This window comes from Schistocerca serialis, chromosome 3 (assembly GCF_023864345.2).
Source record: "Schistocerca serialis cubense isolate TAMUIC-IGC-003099 chromosome 3, iqSchSeri2.2, whole genome shotgun sequence".
Classification (NCBI taxonomy): Eukaryota; Metazoa; Arthropoda; class Insecta; order Orthoptera; family Acrididae; genus Schistocerca; species Schistocerca serialis.
Genome location: NC_064640.1, coordinates 394328233 through 394346125, shown reverse-complemented (window position 1 = coordinate 394346125; position 17893 = coordinate 394328233). Strand labels below are relative to the sequence as shown.

At 40.6% G+C, this 17893-nt stretch overlaps 1 protein-coding gene across 1 annotated transcript in view; it reads left to right on the top strand.

The window, feature by feature from the left end:
• The window catches only part of LOC126470248 (uncharacterized), a 213733-nt gene that overhangs the window by 159306 nt on the left and 36534 nt on the right, over positions 1-17893 (top strand). Inside the window, exons 10-11 of the mRNA XM_050097959.1 lie at positions 14030-14100; positions 14216-14609. Of these exons, the coding sequence (XP_049953916.1) occupies positions 14030-14100; positions 14216-14609 (465 nt within the window). The remainder of the gene's footprint in view (positions 1-14029; positions 14101-14215; positions 14610-17893) is intronic.

The following is a 17893-nucleotide window of genomic DNA, read 5'->3' as shown; positions in this document are numbered from 1 at the left end:
ACCTCCCCAAGGTTTCCTGTCCAGTTCTGTTAAGTGAATAGACAAAATAACATTTCTGAGCATGTGTTTATATATTGGAATTATTTTTGGTTTATTGAATGACTACTTACTTTTGGTTGTTAAGTGAGCTTTTATGTAAACTACCTTCCTGTGTGCTTAATTTGTAAGTGTGATGTTGTCAGTGACAACTATAGTGTTGGTGGGGAAAGGGATTGGATTAGTAAATGTGACACATTGTTGATCTATCATTGCTATCAGTTGTAATGTTGTGGAATTGTGTTTTAGTCACTTGGTGGTGAATTAATTGATATCAAAAAAGTTACTGAAGTTCTTTCACCATTAATCGTGTTACTGGTAGACTGCATAAATCTGTTCCATTCTGAAATTGCTGGTGCTTGTAGAGTGGGCTGCACAGAGTGGAGTTACCGACCACACATCTGCAGTAATCTTGCAAGTGTGGTATGAATATATCTAATGAAATGGAACTGATCATGTTCAAGTCTAGAACAGTAATCTGCTGTGATGCAGTGTTTGACTTGAATGGCTTCTGAGTTTTTTCTGCTCACTGACATGGGAATGATCAATCAGACATGCTGAAACCTAGCCTGAATTGTTTTACACAGGCACAGGAAAATACATGGAAAGAAATGCACAGACAAAATTTTAGTTGCTAAGAGACACTGCAAGAGTGTGTGTGTGTGTGTGTGTGTGTGTGTGTGTGTGTGTGTGTGTGTGTGTGTGTGTGTGTGTGTGTGTGTGTTGAAATTATTTATTTTAGATACACGAAGAACTGATTATGACAGTGGTTTCTATAGCACTGCCTATCTAGCATGCAATTCGACGAATGAGAAGTATCTGTGAAAAGGGCCCCATGATGCATGGTGTAAATATCTGGAGTGCATATATGCCTATTTTCAGCACCTAAAACCTGAGCAAATGGAAGCAAACACTAAACGAATGAGAATGTGCAGAAAATTTGCCAGTGTTCAGTACCCCTCCCCCCCCCCCCCCTTTCTCTCTCTCTCTCTCTCTCTCTCTCTCTCTCTCTCTCTCTCTCTTTTTTTTTTTTTAAAAAAAACACTGAATTGGCAACTTCAGTTTTTCTTAGCATTAGTCCAGCATTTTCTGCAGATGTTGGCTACTGTTTCTCTTTGGCTTCTTTACAGTCGAGGGGAAGTTTGTAAACATAACACTAATAATTACTGACAACCAACATAACCTGAAGGAAGGCTACCAGTTACACTCTAGTTGTTGGAACTGGTAGTCTAGCTGTAAAGTGCACACCTGGAAACTGGGAGACCACATGACTGAATCTCAATCAGGCCACAGATTTTTTCAGTTGGCTTTCTGAACTAGCTTACACCTCCCAGCGATGAGGAGTTGCAAGGAATGACACACGGTTTAAATTTTACGTTAACCAGTAGGTCCCTCTTCACCAGGATAGATAACTGGGATAGGTTAGGGACACACAAGTCACAGAAGTGGCATGCAGTTGGAAGACTTGCACCACGCTATTGAGCCACATATAATAAAATAATAATAATAATAATAATAATTTCTGTATATACAACTACAGAAATCCGTAATTATTGATACATGTTCAATTACCCGAAAGTTCCTAAATGCAATATAACATATACTGTACAGTTAAAAGGAAGTCACGCTTCATCAAGGTCCGCGTCACTTTCCATTTTTGACCAGACATAACGTCTGAGAAAAGAAAGAAATAATAATAATAGTTTTTGTTGTTGTTGTTGTTGTTATTTAGGGATTGTTTTGCATTTCAGTAGCTGCTATGTATCGAGTAGTTCTTAATGTCCACAGTGACATATGCGAAGCACTTCAAGGAAGACAATGTTAACAAAATATTATTAATGAAATGTGAAATAATTTATACTACTTTCCACATAGGCTTCTTCATAAAATGTGCTATAGAGTTTGGTAAAGAGCAGATAGCATGATCTCAGATCTATTTTTGACAAAGGCTTTGTTGGCCAGCTTATTTTGTGACAGTCTTTTAGTTGTGCCTGTCTGCAACTCAGCATCTCCACTATATGTTAAGTAGCGACTATCCTTTTCATTCTATTGTTACATTTCATCCTCGATTTTTCATTATTGGATTTTCTTTATTTTTTAATAGCCTGACCGCAAAATGATAAATTGCAGTGTGTACCCTCTTCTCTCCTGAAACGTGATCAGTGCTATACACAACAGTTGCAAGGATAACAGCAAACTTCCTCTTTATGAAAACTATGAATTTCCCTATAGTATGGCCTATTAATAAGTGCTGTTCTACGTGGTTATTTGAAGGAAACTTTGTAATTTTGTGACTTCCTATTCTGTAAGGTTCCTCGAACCTGCTTAACCAGGTTGAAGCAGCATGGATATCAGCATTGTCTCACTTACAATTGAGAGGGCTCAGTCTTGTAGATATCCGTCAGTAACACTGCATTCTCTCTCATAAGCAGTTCTAAATCTTTCAAACAGTTTTTCTTTCACACTTCTGTGAGCTTTATTTTGGCGCATACTTTTTACATTGTGCAACTCTTGCTTCCATTTATACAGTTCGCATTCAGATTTTACGAAATGAGACCAGCTTTGCACACTGCTTAACTTTAAGCATTTTGTCCCCTCTTCATTTGACCAAAGATTCACAGCCTTTTCTTTGTCACGGAAAACTGTCGGCAAAGTAATGAGACCTTTCCTTTGGGTTAGGAAGACATTATTGTTGCTGCTCGAACAGTCCATGGGTGTACTGCCACTGCATAGTGTCCAATGGGCACAATATTTTGGCGATCAGACATGTCGCCATCGTCAGGTGCCCTGATGAACTGAGCTCCTGAGGGCGGGTGGCCGTATTAAATCCACTCCCCCTGTGAGATGTTCTCTCCGCAGTCAGCGGCCGTACATCGGCGGTCACTGAGATGCTGGCGTCGGCGTCTGTAGTGGCGTTGGTGTAATTGCTTCATCCACCCTGGTCGCCCATTTGTTTTCTTTGCTGAGCGTCTTTTTAATTAGACTCGGTGCTGGTTCCCATGCCCTGCTGAGCTTATAGCCGCAATCTCAGTTGACAAGTCCATCCTCGGTACAAATTTCGATAGCCTCTCTAACGATGCTGTCTCAGTATTTAGATGTCTGTGCCAAAACTCTGGTATGTTAGTATACCATTTTGTGATTTTCAGACAAACAGTACTCTGCGACCGCTTACTTGTTGGGGTATCCAAGTAGTGTGTGCCTCTGATGTTCTCGGCAATGATCTTTGATGGTGCGCACTGTCTGTCCAATATAAGTCTTCCCACACTGACATGGAATCTGGTATATGCTGGCCTTCCACAAACCCAGATTGTTTTTAACACTTCCCAATACTGCTCATGTTTTAGTGGGTGGGCAAAATTTTAATTCTGGGACCTTGGACTGGATTGATGGTGTTACCTGGATGACCGCCGATGCACATAAGGCCTCGGGGAGTCAGATATCTAAATTCTCCTGTCTCTCCGAAGATATCTAAATTCTCCTGTCTCTCCGACAAACCATCGCTGGAGGCCCAACGCAAGATGGTCATCAACCTAACGGACATTGAACTGACTCGGGATGCAGTTTCTGTTCTGTAGAAGGGACTTAATTTTGCTCACACACCTAGATTCACGCTGGTAGTGGACATTGTCAGCACAGTTGAACAGGTTGCTGCGCGACTACCACCTGAAGCATCTGAAGAAGTATGCTTGGAAACCTGCTGTGCTCTGGTGAGAATTAAACCGATCAAATCAAATATTACCAGCAGGGAGAGGGCAGCCATTCGAGACCTGAGACAGAGCCCCGAGATTGTTGTCTTACCAGCTGACAAAGGCAATGCTATGGTTGTTCTTTCACATAAGGACTACATTGAGAAGATGCAGAGCCTGCTAAATAACGAATCTTACAGGAAGATCAACGCTGACCCCACAAAGAAGGTGGAGGACAAGACTAGGGCTCTTCTCAAGGATGCGGATTTACCAGAGGGTGTCACCAAGAAATTGATACCGCAAGGACCTGTACCGCCAAGACTTCATGGACTCCCTAAAGTCCACAGAGAAGGTGTGCCGTTACGCCCAATTGTCAGCAACATTAGGGCACCTACATATTTGCTGGCCAAATACCTGGCAGAACTACTAAGCCGTTATGTGGGTAAATGCCCTCATCACGTCCGTAATTCTGTGGATTTCATAAAACAACTTGACAGCTTCAATCTGAAAGACTCGGATATCCTGGTGAGTTTTGATGTTGTTTTATTATTCACCAGGGTGCCTCTTTTAGAGTCAGTTGAACTTACTGCACAGAAATTTGACAAGACGATGACTGACCTTTTCAGGCACGTTCTGACCTCCACGTATACTATGAACAAACAGGAGTAGTTGCAGTGGGGAGCCCACTCTCACCTGTGGTTGTGAATTTCTACATGGAGTACGAGGTGCGACAATAAAGTAATGAGACTGGTAGGAAAAAAAAAGTTGCTTACCATTTTAGTCAAGTTTAGTGTTGTCTCCTTCAAAGTAGTTCCCTTCTGATTGCACACACTTTTTCCAGTGCTTCTGCCATTGATGGTAACATTTCTGGAACTCATCTTCTGTAGTATCCTCCAAGGCCCTCATCACAGCTTTTTGTACATCTTATGTTGTTTGAAAATGGTGTTCCTTGACCGCCGTTTTGACTCTTGGAAATAGAAAAAAGTCACATGGAGCGATATCTGGTGAATAAGGTGGCTGTGGTAGTACTGAAATTTGTTTTGGGGTTAAAAATTGCTTTACTGACTGAGCAGTATGGGATGGTGCGTTATCGTGATGCAGAATCCAATTATCAGCAATGTTGGCACGGACACGAAGAACTCGTTTACTAAGTCAAAGTTTCTTTGTAGTAATATTGGTCAACTGTTTTTCCAGGAGGCACCCACTCTTCATGAACAATCCACTAGGAATCAAAGAAGCAGACAAGCATGCATTTCACTTTTGACTTTGACATGCGAGCTTTTTTTTGGTCTGGGTGATCCTTTTGAACACCATTGTGAACTTTGACGTTTTGTTTCTGGATCGTACTGAAAAAAACCAACTTTCATCACCAGTGATAACACAGCTAAATAATTCTGGATTGATTTCCATTTCCTCTAATAGATCGGCTGCCACATTTTTCCGTGTTTCTCGCTGTTGTGGTGTGAGATTTTTGGGGACCATTTTTGCACAAATCTTTCTCATACCAAGATCCAGTTATTAGATGAACCATTTCTCGATAGATGTTCAGTTCTTCTGCAATCATTTTCACGGATAATCTTCGATCAGATCATACGAGTTCACACACCCTGGCCAAGTTGACATCTGTCCGTGAGGTTGATGGTTGTCCACTGCGATTTTCATCTTCAACATTTGTTCTCCCTTCACTAAACATTTTATGCCAATGAAAAACTTGAGCTCTTGACATAACCTCCTCTCAAAAAGCCTTCTAAAGCTTACCGTAAGTTGCTGTCACATTTTCACCCAATTTAACGCAAAAAGAAGTGGCATACTGTTGCTCAATATTATGCAGTTCCAGTTCCGTGATGACAGAGACAAACACATGGTAACTTATTACAGCACAACTCACGACTGAGCAGTTGCATCGATGTACCGCTTGGACCAGAAGCAGCTTATAGATCAAGGTCAAAGATATTGTGCCTGCGCGGGCCTGCAGGGTTGTCACATCTTGCAAAGAAAATCAGTCTCATTACTGTATTGTTGCACCTCGTACTTCGAGGAGGAAGCTTTGGCGTCATCCAAATGGAAACCTACTTGTTTTTTCCATTACGTGGATGACATGTATGTGATCTGGCCCCATGGAAGGGACAAGCTCCTAGACTTCCTTACACACATGAACTCCATACATCCGAACATGTAATTCACTATAGGGACCAGAGCTGAAGGAAGATTACCATTCCTGGACATCATGGTCAAAAGAAGAGTGGATGGCACCCTGGGCCACAGGGTATACAGGAAGAAAAGATACACCGACCTGTATTTGCATGCAGATAGCTGCCACTACCCTGCACAGAGGAGTGGGGTGTTAAAAACACTGGTGCACAGTTTGTGCACCATCTCTGATGAACAGAGTCAGCCCCAAGTGCTGGAACACCTCAAAACTGTATTCCAGGAAAACAGGTACTCGGAATGGTAGATCAGATGTGCTGTCCACCCCACCTCTACAGCACAGCATGTGGAGACGGAAGAAGTCATGGAGGAAGAGATAGCCACTGCCTATATACTGTATACTGGTGCACTGTCAGGGGAAAAAAGTATGAATATTGAGGAAACATCGAGTAGGAAATGTCTTTTGCCCACCCAATAAAACACGAGCATTATTGTGAAGTGTCAAAGACAATCTCAGATTGTGGAAGGCTGGCATATATCAGATCCCATGTCACTGTGCGAAGACTTACATTGTTCAGACAGTGCGCACCATCAAAGATCATTGCTGAGAACATCAGAGACACACTCGACTTGGGTACCCCAACATGTCGGCAGTCGCAGAGCACTGTTTGTCCGAAAATCACGAAATTGACTACCAACATACCAGGGTCTTGGCATAGACATCTAAATATTGGGACAGCGTCATTAGAGGGGCTATCGAAATTTGTACCACGCACGGACTCATCAACTGAAATTGTGGCTATAACCTCAGCAAGGCATTGGAACCAGCATTGAGTCTAATTAAAAAGACGCTCAGCAAAGAAAACGAACAGGCGGCCAGGGCGGACTAGGCAATTGCACCGACGCCACCACAGACGCCAAAACCAGCATCTCAGCGACCGCCGATGCGTGGCTGCAGGCACGGACTGTGGCGGGAACGCCTTGCAGGGGGAGGGGATTTAAGACAGCTGCCTGTCCTCAGCTCAGTTCATCAGGGCACCTGACGGTAGGGATATGTCTGATCACTGAAATATTGTGCCCATCGGACACTGTGGACCGGCAGTACATCCGTGGACAGTTCGAGCAAGAAATACGCCGGGAGAAACTTTAGAATCACATTATTGTCCCTGATTCTTACTGGCACAGGTGTCATCATCTGAACCACGATTCATGGAATTGTCAGAGTTCCTTCCTACTTCTTCTTAAGTTTCCATAACTTCTAATGAAATGTTGACATCATTTAAATTAATGGCCAAGAAATTAGCTGACACATAGCACACATGTAGGTCCTTAGTAGAAGTAGCTGATTTTGAATGCAAACCACGTTGTTCATATTTCATCTTTGCATGTTTGAGAACCATAATTCTACATTAGTGAGGAACTCTGGATTTTCCATGCTGGTTTGGATTTGACACAAGACTCCAGTCGATGCGGATATGGGCAACAACACTTGAGCACCCACCCTATAGTCCTGATCTCTCCCAAGCGATAATCACATCTTGAGTACTTTGAAAAAGGCCTTGAAGGGTTGACGATTCTTGTCAGATAAGAATGTGCAGCAGGCAGTTGCAGACTTCTTCATGCAGCAGGACAGGGTGTTTTTACCAAACGAGTGCATCAAACCCTGTGCTTTGGTGGGTTCATTGCCTCAATGCTCATGATGATTTTGCCTGATTGGCATACCAATTCTGGACTGTATGGTCTATGACTGGAAACATTATTGCCCCTGATATTATGAAAATGAATATTAATGCAGTTTTATCTCCTTTGATAACTTACCAGTACTGCAAAAAGCAACTGATGATTTTTATGGATATTAAATGAGTTGCAAATTCTGTAGAATAGTAACTGTGTACATTAGTTTCAGAGAAACTATTAATGCAAACTTAAGTTCACTTTATGAACTAAAATTGGCTTCTGTCATGCTTTCTGCTTACAGGTGTACCATTGCCTATGGCAATGTGACTACCTCGTAGCGCATTTGCAGTTGTCACAGTTCCAGTAGTGACATACATTTCTCCTGCCACCTGGTGGGCTATGAATTTAGCGGTTTTCAACTCTCTCTCTCTCTCTCTCTCTCTCTCTCTCTCTCTCTCTCTCTCTCTCTCTCTCTCTCTCTCTCTGTGTTTTTGTTTTGTGTATCTTAGCTAAAGTTTTGAGAGTGCATACTTTTGGGGTATTCTTCCTGTACAAAGAAATTTCAAGATAGGTTTTGAGATGTCAAATTGTCAAATTGGACATTTCCCTTGTGAAATTACTTCCCTCCTCTATTCACTGGCAGTGATCTACATACCTACTCCAGAAGCCACCATACGCTGCATGGTGGAAGATATCCTGAGCCACTACTAGTAATTTCAGTGCCTGATCCAGCTGCAAATAGAGCGAAGGAAACGCGACTGTCTATATGCTTCCGTATGAGCCATTATTTCTCGCATCTTATCTTCGTGGTCCTTATGCGAAATTTGTGTTGGTGGCAGTAGAATCGCTCTACAGTCAGCTTCAAATGCCAGTTCTCTAAATTTTTTCTGTAGTGTTCCTTGAAAAGAATGTTACCTTCCCTCCAGGGAGCCCCATTAGAGTTCCCGAAGAGAAGCAGGGATTTTTGTGTACTCTGTGTTGAATCTTACAGGTATCCCACCAAGTCTGATTGCCTTTCCTCTTTTAAGTGAATTTAGTTAATTATCCATCCCATGATCACTTATTTTGATTTGTGATATTTTGATGTTTGTACGGTGACCAAAAGGGAGAGCTACAGTACAGTGTTTCTTAGTGAAATGTGTTTGGAGAAATAAATGTACTGTTTCAACCTTGTCCCTGTTGTCCTGCTTTTCTGTGCCCTTATGATCACTGTAGAGTCTAGACAGATAGGTAGCTTTCAGCTGTTTACTGATTTAATGTAATACCAGTACCTCTTAGGATTTTCTGCCAGATTGATAGGTACAAATTTCACTTTCAGATTCATTGAAAGTTTCACACATGGCTCCATTCAATTTTTGTTCGAATCTTTTTTTAGATCAGCTTTCTGGCATGGCTGGTGAATCTCAGTGGGTCTCTCTCACATCCCTCACACCTTTGCTTGATCCATTACCTGTGTGAGGTGTATTGTGACACACTCTTGAATTTTGCCCATATATACACAGCATTTTCAGTCTCAAGACAAGTGTTCTGTTTATTTCTTTTCACTTTTACTGTGCAGAAATATCATTCTAACTTCTTTTTCATTCCTATTGACACCTGTAGTTGATACTACAGGGGCTTCACAACCATTGATTTCCTGTTCTAGGTTAACAAAGTTTAAAAATTCAGGCCTGTTTGTAAGCAGGATATAGAAAATGTTACTATCTGTGTATTGAATTTTGACTGCCTGTACAGTACAAAAATGGGGGAGATAAGGGGTAAGAATGTTAATTGCCCTGCAGGTTGCAAGACTGTATCAATAAACTGTCCAATTAGCAGTGTCACTGACAACTCCCAGCTCAGCTATTTGTGGAAATGACAGTTTCTGTGCCACTTTTGGAACCATTAGAAAATGGGATATTGTATGCATCATGTATTAATGTTACTTATTGTAAATTGATTAAAACGAGTGGGAGCATCATACAAACTAGTGATTTTAAATCACCAGTGTGAATATACTGCTCTACTATCATGTCTCTGCCACATTGTGCTGCTCATTATTTCCCGTAACATGTCTGTGACTTCTCAACCCCACATTCTGTTGTTTGTGTGCACTCCTTCACTCTGCTTCTGTCCAGCATCCTCGCCATCTCTGTCAACCCATATTCTTGTCTTCATGGAGCAAAATATGGTTGCTTCCTATAGTACTGTATTTTTAAAATTTCACTGAATCTTCATCATTGTTTAGCATGTTTAAGGTGACCTGGATGTCATGAGGGCCAAAAAATTGAATTTTTTTTATTTAATAAAATTCTGTGATTCCTTTCAATTCTGAAAATATATACTTTATGTATAGTACCTCAACATTTTTGTGTTTAAATGTTTTTCTAAAGCAGATGCAGCGCATGAATGCCAGCTGTCACATTACTGTAAAACACAAAATCTTGCCTACTGTGTCTCATTATTAAATTTTGGCGCTGCTTTTTTCGTAGCAACTCATTTGTGTAGTAGACTTGAACATGTTGACTGTGTTATGAGCAAAGATTTATTGCAGTTGTCAATCTTTCTGTCAATACAAGTAGATTACTTGAGTTTACTTACGTGTTTTGCATGCATTTGTGTTGTAAACTTGTTGTGACTGAATGTTTCGACCATTTTACATTGTAAAATGCCAAAAGTGAAGAAGTGTAATTGCGGTTGTAAATTTTTCATTGATCAACACAAGGATGTTGTTGGAAATCATAAAAATAAAGAAATTGTTAGTCTGTAGTGAAGAAAGGTTAGGCCTAAAAGTTTGCTGGGAGAGCTTCAGAATGCAAGTTCAAACATCTTGTCGAAAATGAACAAGATGTTGGTGTCATAAATAGTGAAAATAATGGTTACATTTTAATTAGTAAGTGCAAGCTTTCAGAATTGTTTTGGCCTGTTGCTAAATGTAAATACTGTAATAGTGAAAAATCCATTACTTTTAGTGAGGACATAAGTAAGAGAAGAGGCCTATCCAGAAAAATTGTAGTGGAATGTCAAGTACATAAAGAAAAGAAATGTACAGTGACATCTCCTGTAACATGCATAAAACATAGTGAAATGAATATTTGTCTTGCTTCAGCCATGAGATGTATTGGGAAGGGAAGAAAAGCAGCCTAGATATTCTGTGCTATGATGGAGCACCTCCTGCCATGTGTCAAATTTGAGAGCTATTATAAACATTTGCATAGTGCCCTAACAGAAGTGAGTGAAGGGCCTATGCAAAGGGTAGTGAAAGAAACTGTAGATATATGTCAATCTACTGATATTGTTGATGTGTTGGATGGTTCCTGGAAGAAGAGGTCGTGCATCATTTCATGGGGTTCTTACAGTTACCTCTGTAGATACAGGCAAGGGGATGGACTGTGAATGTCTGACAAAACACTGACAGGGCTGGGCCATTGGGTAAATTAACACAAATATGACAAAAACTTTGAAGGTTTCAGTGGTGGTCTGGAAAGGAAGGGGAGAAATTAACACAAATATGACAAAAACTTTGAAGGTTTCAGTGGTGGTCTGGAAAGGAAGGGGAGCAGTCTCTATTTTTAGCAGATCAACTGCTAGATGTGATGTGTGATACTCAGTAGCTTGTTGATGGTGACTCTTAAAAGGCTTCAGGGGTTTGTGGCTGCTAAACCATATGGTGAAACTAAAACTGAAAAGAATGTATAGGAATGTGCAGAAGAGAAAGGGGGGTGCTTTGCTTTCAGTTCCTGTCATGTCCTTGAAGAGTTTCCTAAGTCTTGCCCATCGCCCCCCCCCCCCCCCCCCCCCCAGTAGGCAAACTTAAGCAATTGGGCTCCAACTAAGAAATAGAATATGTTCTAGCCATAAGGAAGAAACAGCAAAAGTGTCAGTGAGATGAGAAAAGCAATCTGGGCAACTCTGTTTCATAGAATATCCATGATGAACATACACAGTATGGCCTCTGCCAAAAAAGGATCACTTCATGGTGCAAGTATAACTGGTGTGAAGCAAATGGACAAAAACATTCACATGCACACCCCTTGCCAAAAAATGTTATGGTAGAACTAAAGCCAATATATTGAGATCTTTCAGATTCTAAACTTCTGGAAAAATGCTGCTAAGAGTGGCCAGGCAACATGTTTCTGCAGCTGAAAAAACTGCTGAAAGCATGACAAAGAAGACCAGAATAACAAAGAAAACTAAATAAGATGAAAAGGACACTTGGAATCAACAAGATTATGGAGCTTGAATGTTTTGTCATGTTATCATTGAGAACAAAATGAGATGCAGATCTTTAGTTTGTTATCTCGTCCAATATTAAAGCTATGAAAACAAACTTTTGCATGAAGAATAATATAGCACTTGCTTACACAATAAACCACATTATTCAACAGTGTATTAAATATTTTCAGGTGGAGCATGTCATATATTCTTAAATTGTTAGGTGAAAAAATTGACTTTAAAAAAAACATTTCTTAAAAATACACAGAACAACAGATTGATACATATTTCTGGTTCACTGTTAATAATTAAAAAAAATTAAATTAAAAAGTTAATTCTTAAAAGAATAAAATTTGTTTTGATCGTTGAATAGTATGGAAGTACAGTGTATCTAAAATAAAAATTACCTGTAATTCAGCACATAAGAAAAAAAGATAAAAATATCAGTGTTCACTCCACTGTGTTCCAGAGTTTTTAAATTTCTTTCACATAGAGGTCACAGTATATTGATTAGTCACTTAAAGTCTCATTCCAGTATCTGTTTAAATTTTTGAGTTAAAAACTACAGGCCATGATGTCCGGGTGCCAGTAATAAATGTTTGAGGATGTTCTAGGTAGATTTCTACTTAGTCTCTGGCAGCAAGTTTGTGGAGACTTAATGAATTCACACTTCCATTTCCTAAAAATTTTTTCATTAGGAGTGATAAACCACATCTTTTGGCCACCAGTACAGAAATATATTATAACATGTAAGGTCAGTATGTCCACAATGCCCCTAACAGAATCTCTGAATACAAGCAAGAAGTACTACAGAAGATCGAGGCCCCATCATGCATAAATATTATGCTCCTTGCATTTCCAGTTATGTGTAATGATCTCTTGTGAAACTGGAGAGAGGGGGTGGAGCATCTCATTGAAAAAGTGGTTAAATTAATGATAAATTTATGTTATGAAACAGACTTAAATGGATTTTCAACCATTATGCCATATGCAGATTTTTTATTTAGCTTGTTCAGTGTGGGTTCAATAGACAATGCTCTTTTTTTATTATTATTAAGCCTTTCCTGTATTATCTGTTTTACAGTAAAGTGAATGGAAGCAAACACAAACACGTGTACAGGGGCAGAGAAAAATAGGGAAATACCCAAAACACAACAAATTATGATGCCTAATGCTGTGTAGGAACACTGTTGGCTTTCAAAACAGCTTCCAGTCATCCCAAAATGGATAAATACAGGTCCTGTGTGGTTCTCAAGGGAATGTTATAGCATTCTTTCTGCAAAATAATGGTAAGTTCAGGTAATGATGATGGAGGTGGATTGTGATCACATCCTCTCTCCAAAGTAGTCCCCAAAGGTTCAAAAATATTGAGATGTGATGACTGTGCTGGCCAGGGGAGATGGGAAAATCCACCCTTATGCTCACAAAACTACTAATCGTGGATGATGCATGCTCTGTTAACTATTGGGGAATAAATATTGTACCTTGAGCTGGACCTAATCAGCCAATTGGTCATGCAGTTCTTGGCCGTAATGTGACCTTAAAGGTTAACCTTGAGGTCCATGGAATACCACAATATGGATGCCCAAATCATAGCTGAAAAAATACTGTGATCTCAATCCTGAAAGATGATTGTGTGCATTGTGTTACTTGAGCATAGTTATAAGGCTTAGAAGAGCTTAATGTGCACAAATATTTTGGTATATGAAGTAGAATATAATGCCCAAAGTTGAATTTGTACACAGTCATGCTGTTAATATCAGTTGTGCTAACATTATTCAGCAGTTTTGTCTTTCCAGTATATCCATCATTTGGATTTATTCTTGCAAAATGCATGATGGATTTTCATTTGTTATCTTTCCCTTCCACTTTGAAGATGTCTGCATAGTTTCAGATTGTACAACAGTGCAGAGGAATGTTATTGTTGCACCTTATTTCATTTGTGCCACACACATTCAGCCACTCATACGGACACATGGTGTCATTCATTAGCTGCTCCTGGTGATTCTGCTATGTAATTGCAATATAGCTTTACCTGGCTTATAAACTTGACAATAGAGTGTGTGTGTGTGTGTGTGTGTGTGTGTGTGTGTGTGTGTGTGTGTCAGGAAAGTTAAGTTCATGCTGTTTGGTGATCCACTTGTTGTACCCATCATGAAACATATGACCAGATAAGTGTACCTGATCTCCTTATCAGTAAGAATTACTGCCTAGTTTCACATCAAGAGTGATAGCTACTTAATTGTTAACGAGACCATGAGTTTTTAAATGCTGTTAATTTCTTGCAGACGACCTCTAATGATGGGAAAAAGCCACTAAGAACAGAAAGCATCAAGAGTTCTCCATACTCCCAAAAGAAGTATGTATTCTCTCTCTCTCTCTCTCTCTCTCTCTCTCTCTCTCTCTCATAATCCTGAATTAAAAGTTTTCAAAGATTATGGAACTAAATCAATCCTTTTTGTATTTATTTTCAGAGTTAACAAACCCATTGCTTCCGTCATTGTGAAAGAAGATAAAAAAATTCAACCGATTCGCCGAATGGTTTCAGTATCAAGTACCCAGTCACCTTCAGCCAGTAAAAGTATTAAAATCAGTACACCTTTAAGTGACAAAGGTCAAAAGTGTCTTCCTCGGGTTGATTCTGGTGGACGTGAAAGGTCACGCTCTTACGGTGTAAAAGTGTCACCAAACCAAAAGCCTGTAAGGAAACCGCTTCAGAAAAGTAGATCAGCAACCAATGTACCTCTTGCGCAATCTACTGCACCAAGGGTCCTAACTGAGAAAAATCCTGATAAGAAGAGCCCTGCAAACATCATTCAGAAGACTGCGTCAAATGTGACACCCAAGATACAGACACCAGTCAGAAAAGTAAATATAACAAAATTTCATCTCTTTTTACTATTATACTTGTGACTAGTAACAACAGTAACATAACACTGAATGGGGCTTGATTGATAAAACTGTTTAATTTTGTGAGATAGTGGTATATTGTATTAAAAAGCATGGCCGAAAATATGAATCTTGCAACAAGTTTTTTCAAACTTCCAGGTATAATGCACAATGGTTTGTTAGCATATTATTTGAACATTTATTTTTTTAAGTGAGCTTCAACCCAGACTGACTGAATTCGGGAAACTCATGTGGAATCTGTTTCAGCACTGAAGACTTTTTATTACTGGATTAATGAATTTAAACGTGGATGCTACAACTAACTGCAGATCTGACGAGGTTGTTGGATGTCTTGTTTTTTTCTGAAGAAATAGTCAATAAATGTTGTTATATTGTGATACAAGACCTTGAAAGAAATTTTGAATATGAGGAATCTAATTACACAGTCAGTGACATGTTAACAGATGATAAATAGCCTAGGATGTGTGTTTGAAAATGGTCAAAGTGAAAATAGATTATCAATGTCTGTACAATATCAAAAAGTATGGAAAGTGAAATAGATGCCTCAGTCTATATGTGGGTTTGAGGAAGGGGCAGTAAACCTGATCCCACAGAGACTGGCTGTTTGAAATTTCCTTGCTCCCTATTTAGCTAGAGCATTTGAGGCTCTGACTGAAATGCCACAAAAACTCAGTTCTGGAAAGATCTCTGTGACAAGCACTAACTCTTAGGTAAAAAATATTAGAAAAGTACTGGATTGCCAGAGGTTAAAATGCAGGGAATTTAAAAATGAGTATACGAGTTTTAAGCTTTGTAGTATTTATTACATTCAACTTACAGCTATAAATAATACATTCTATGAAAGAATAACTCTCAGTTTTTCTTACTAGTGTCCAATGTGAGCATTTTTTGTCATATGGCATACATTGAGTTGATAGGCAACCTGAACTGGTGCATCTGGAGTCAGTGTTGCAACACTTGTTTCAGTACTATTTCTTAGGTTAGGTAGATCATCTTGTAGCTACACATTACCCTTTATGCACCCCCAAAGGTAAAATCCTGTGGCATCAGATCAGTGACCCTGGAGGCCACGCGAAACAAGCTGTGTCATCCTGCCCCTTGCACAGCCAATCCAGCCGTTGGATACATCATCATTTAACCAGTCACATAGTGAGTTAGACCAGTGAGGCTGTGCAACATCTTAATAAAGTTCTGTGGTTTCTCTTCATGCATTTGCAGAAAGAGCCATAATTCTAGCACATAAAGATAAAAAACACCAGTCAGTTACTTCACCTAAAAAGGAAGACCTATAGCCTTTCCACTGGGATGTGGCACAAAAAACATTCGATTTAGGGGAGTCTCATTGCATCTGTACCATCTCATGTCAATTTGCTGATCCCCAGATGTGCATATTGTTTGTGTTAACATTTCCAGAAATTCTTCGTCGTGCAATAAAATATAGTATACAAAGTTGGCATGTAAACTGTAGTCGGTAGCTTTAGAGCTTATAACAGGCTTACAAACAAAACTGTTTCAGCTGCTGTTTCAGTTGATGTATTATAAATAATTGTAAGTTGAATATAGTAATTGCTACTACATTCATTTAGAAACACTCTGTACATGTAAAAAAGCATAGACTAATTTCTTGACTAAAAAAGTAATCAGATTTTGTCTGTTACTTCTGTTGCCATTATAATTGACTACTCAGGATTGGGTGAAATAGTGACTGGTTATTATTACTCAACATAACTGAACCATTTAATTCATGTTTTTTAGGCAGCAAACATTAGCATGCAAAAAGTGTTTACACAAAGCATCGCATCAAATTTTGCCTATTATGGTGATGAAAATGTATCCCCCCAGGGGGCTCACGGTCCTTATGTGAGTACATGCGTGGCGAGCTCGGGGCCCCGAGCTATTGCAGCCTTCCTTCTTTCCCGGGCTGCATTTCCTTTCCCTTCCCCTCCTTTTCTATCCTTGCTCCTTCCCCTCCGCCCTCTCCTCTCCCTCTCTTGGTGTCCTTGTTTATGTTGGCCCTGCTATCCTCCTCGTTATGTTGGCTTCGCGATTTGGTTTTGTTGAGTAATTAACTCATCCTTTTGGTATTCTCTGGTCCCCCTCTGGGGTTTGACCTCGGTTACTAACTTTCTATTCTGTAGTGTGAGCCATTTGGGGAAGAGCTCCTTACCTAGTGTCTTCAGCTTGTGCCCTCCTAGTTCCTTCCATCTTTTTCCTTCACGTTGTTGTCTGATGCTAGGGTATGTAGCCAGCGTGGTAGCCAGCCCGTGTGGTGGGGTCGCTATGTACCATTATGGTTTAGCCCCCTGAAAACACAGGGATCATACTTCTGATACCTGAGCTGTGACCACCTCATGTTAGCGTAGGAGTGGTTGGTTGTCATCCTGGAGCATCGGAACTCCCGCCAGTGGCCGCTGTGCCAGATGGCCCTTGCTGTGGCTGGCTGGCACCCGTGGGGAGAGCCCCTGATTGGAGTAGGTTGTATCAGGGTGGACACTATGCAAATGAAACTCATACGGGTCCAGAACTGTGGCTGTTCTTTTATGGCCGCCTATTCGAGCGGAAATGATTCCTTTGGTGCTGCTTCTTCTGCCCATTCGGGCTTCCCTTCCATCGCTACCCCCCTGGGAGGAGGGCCAGGCTTGTCGGCTAGGGGCGAAACCTTTCCCCCACTATGTGGTTTGCACCAGGGCTGATGGGGATACATCCACCAATACCAAACCTTTATTTTTTGTGCAACACATTGAAGACAAGTTTGGCGAAGTGGCCTCTCTGGGCAAGATGCGGTCGGTTTTGTTGTTGATCAAATCTGCTTCAGCTGCCCAGTCTGCAGCCCTTCATGCCTGTGACCATCTTAGCACCATTCCTGTGTCCATTACCCCCCCACCAGTCTTTGAATATGGTTTTCACAGGGACCCCATCCTTCAGACTGATGATGAACTTATTGACAATCTAGGACGGCGGGGTGTTAACTTTGTTCGGTGTGTTCAGAAGAGCCCAAAGGACAATCACATCGATACTGGTGCCTTTATCCTGGCCGTTGAAGGGGATACCCTCCCTGAGAAGGCCAAGGTTATGGTTTCTCGATGTGACGTGAAGCAGTACATTCCACCCCGGGTGAGATGTTTTAAGTGCTTGTGCTTTGGACCAGTCTTCCCACTGTTCGCAGGCCCGTCTCTGTGGTGACTGTGGACATCCACTCCATGAGGGGAGTTTCTGTGTTCCCCCTCCAGTGTGTGTTAATT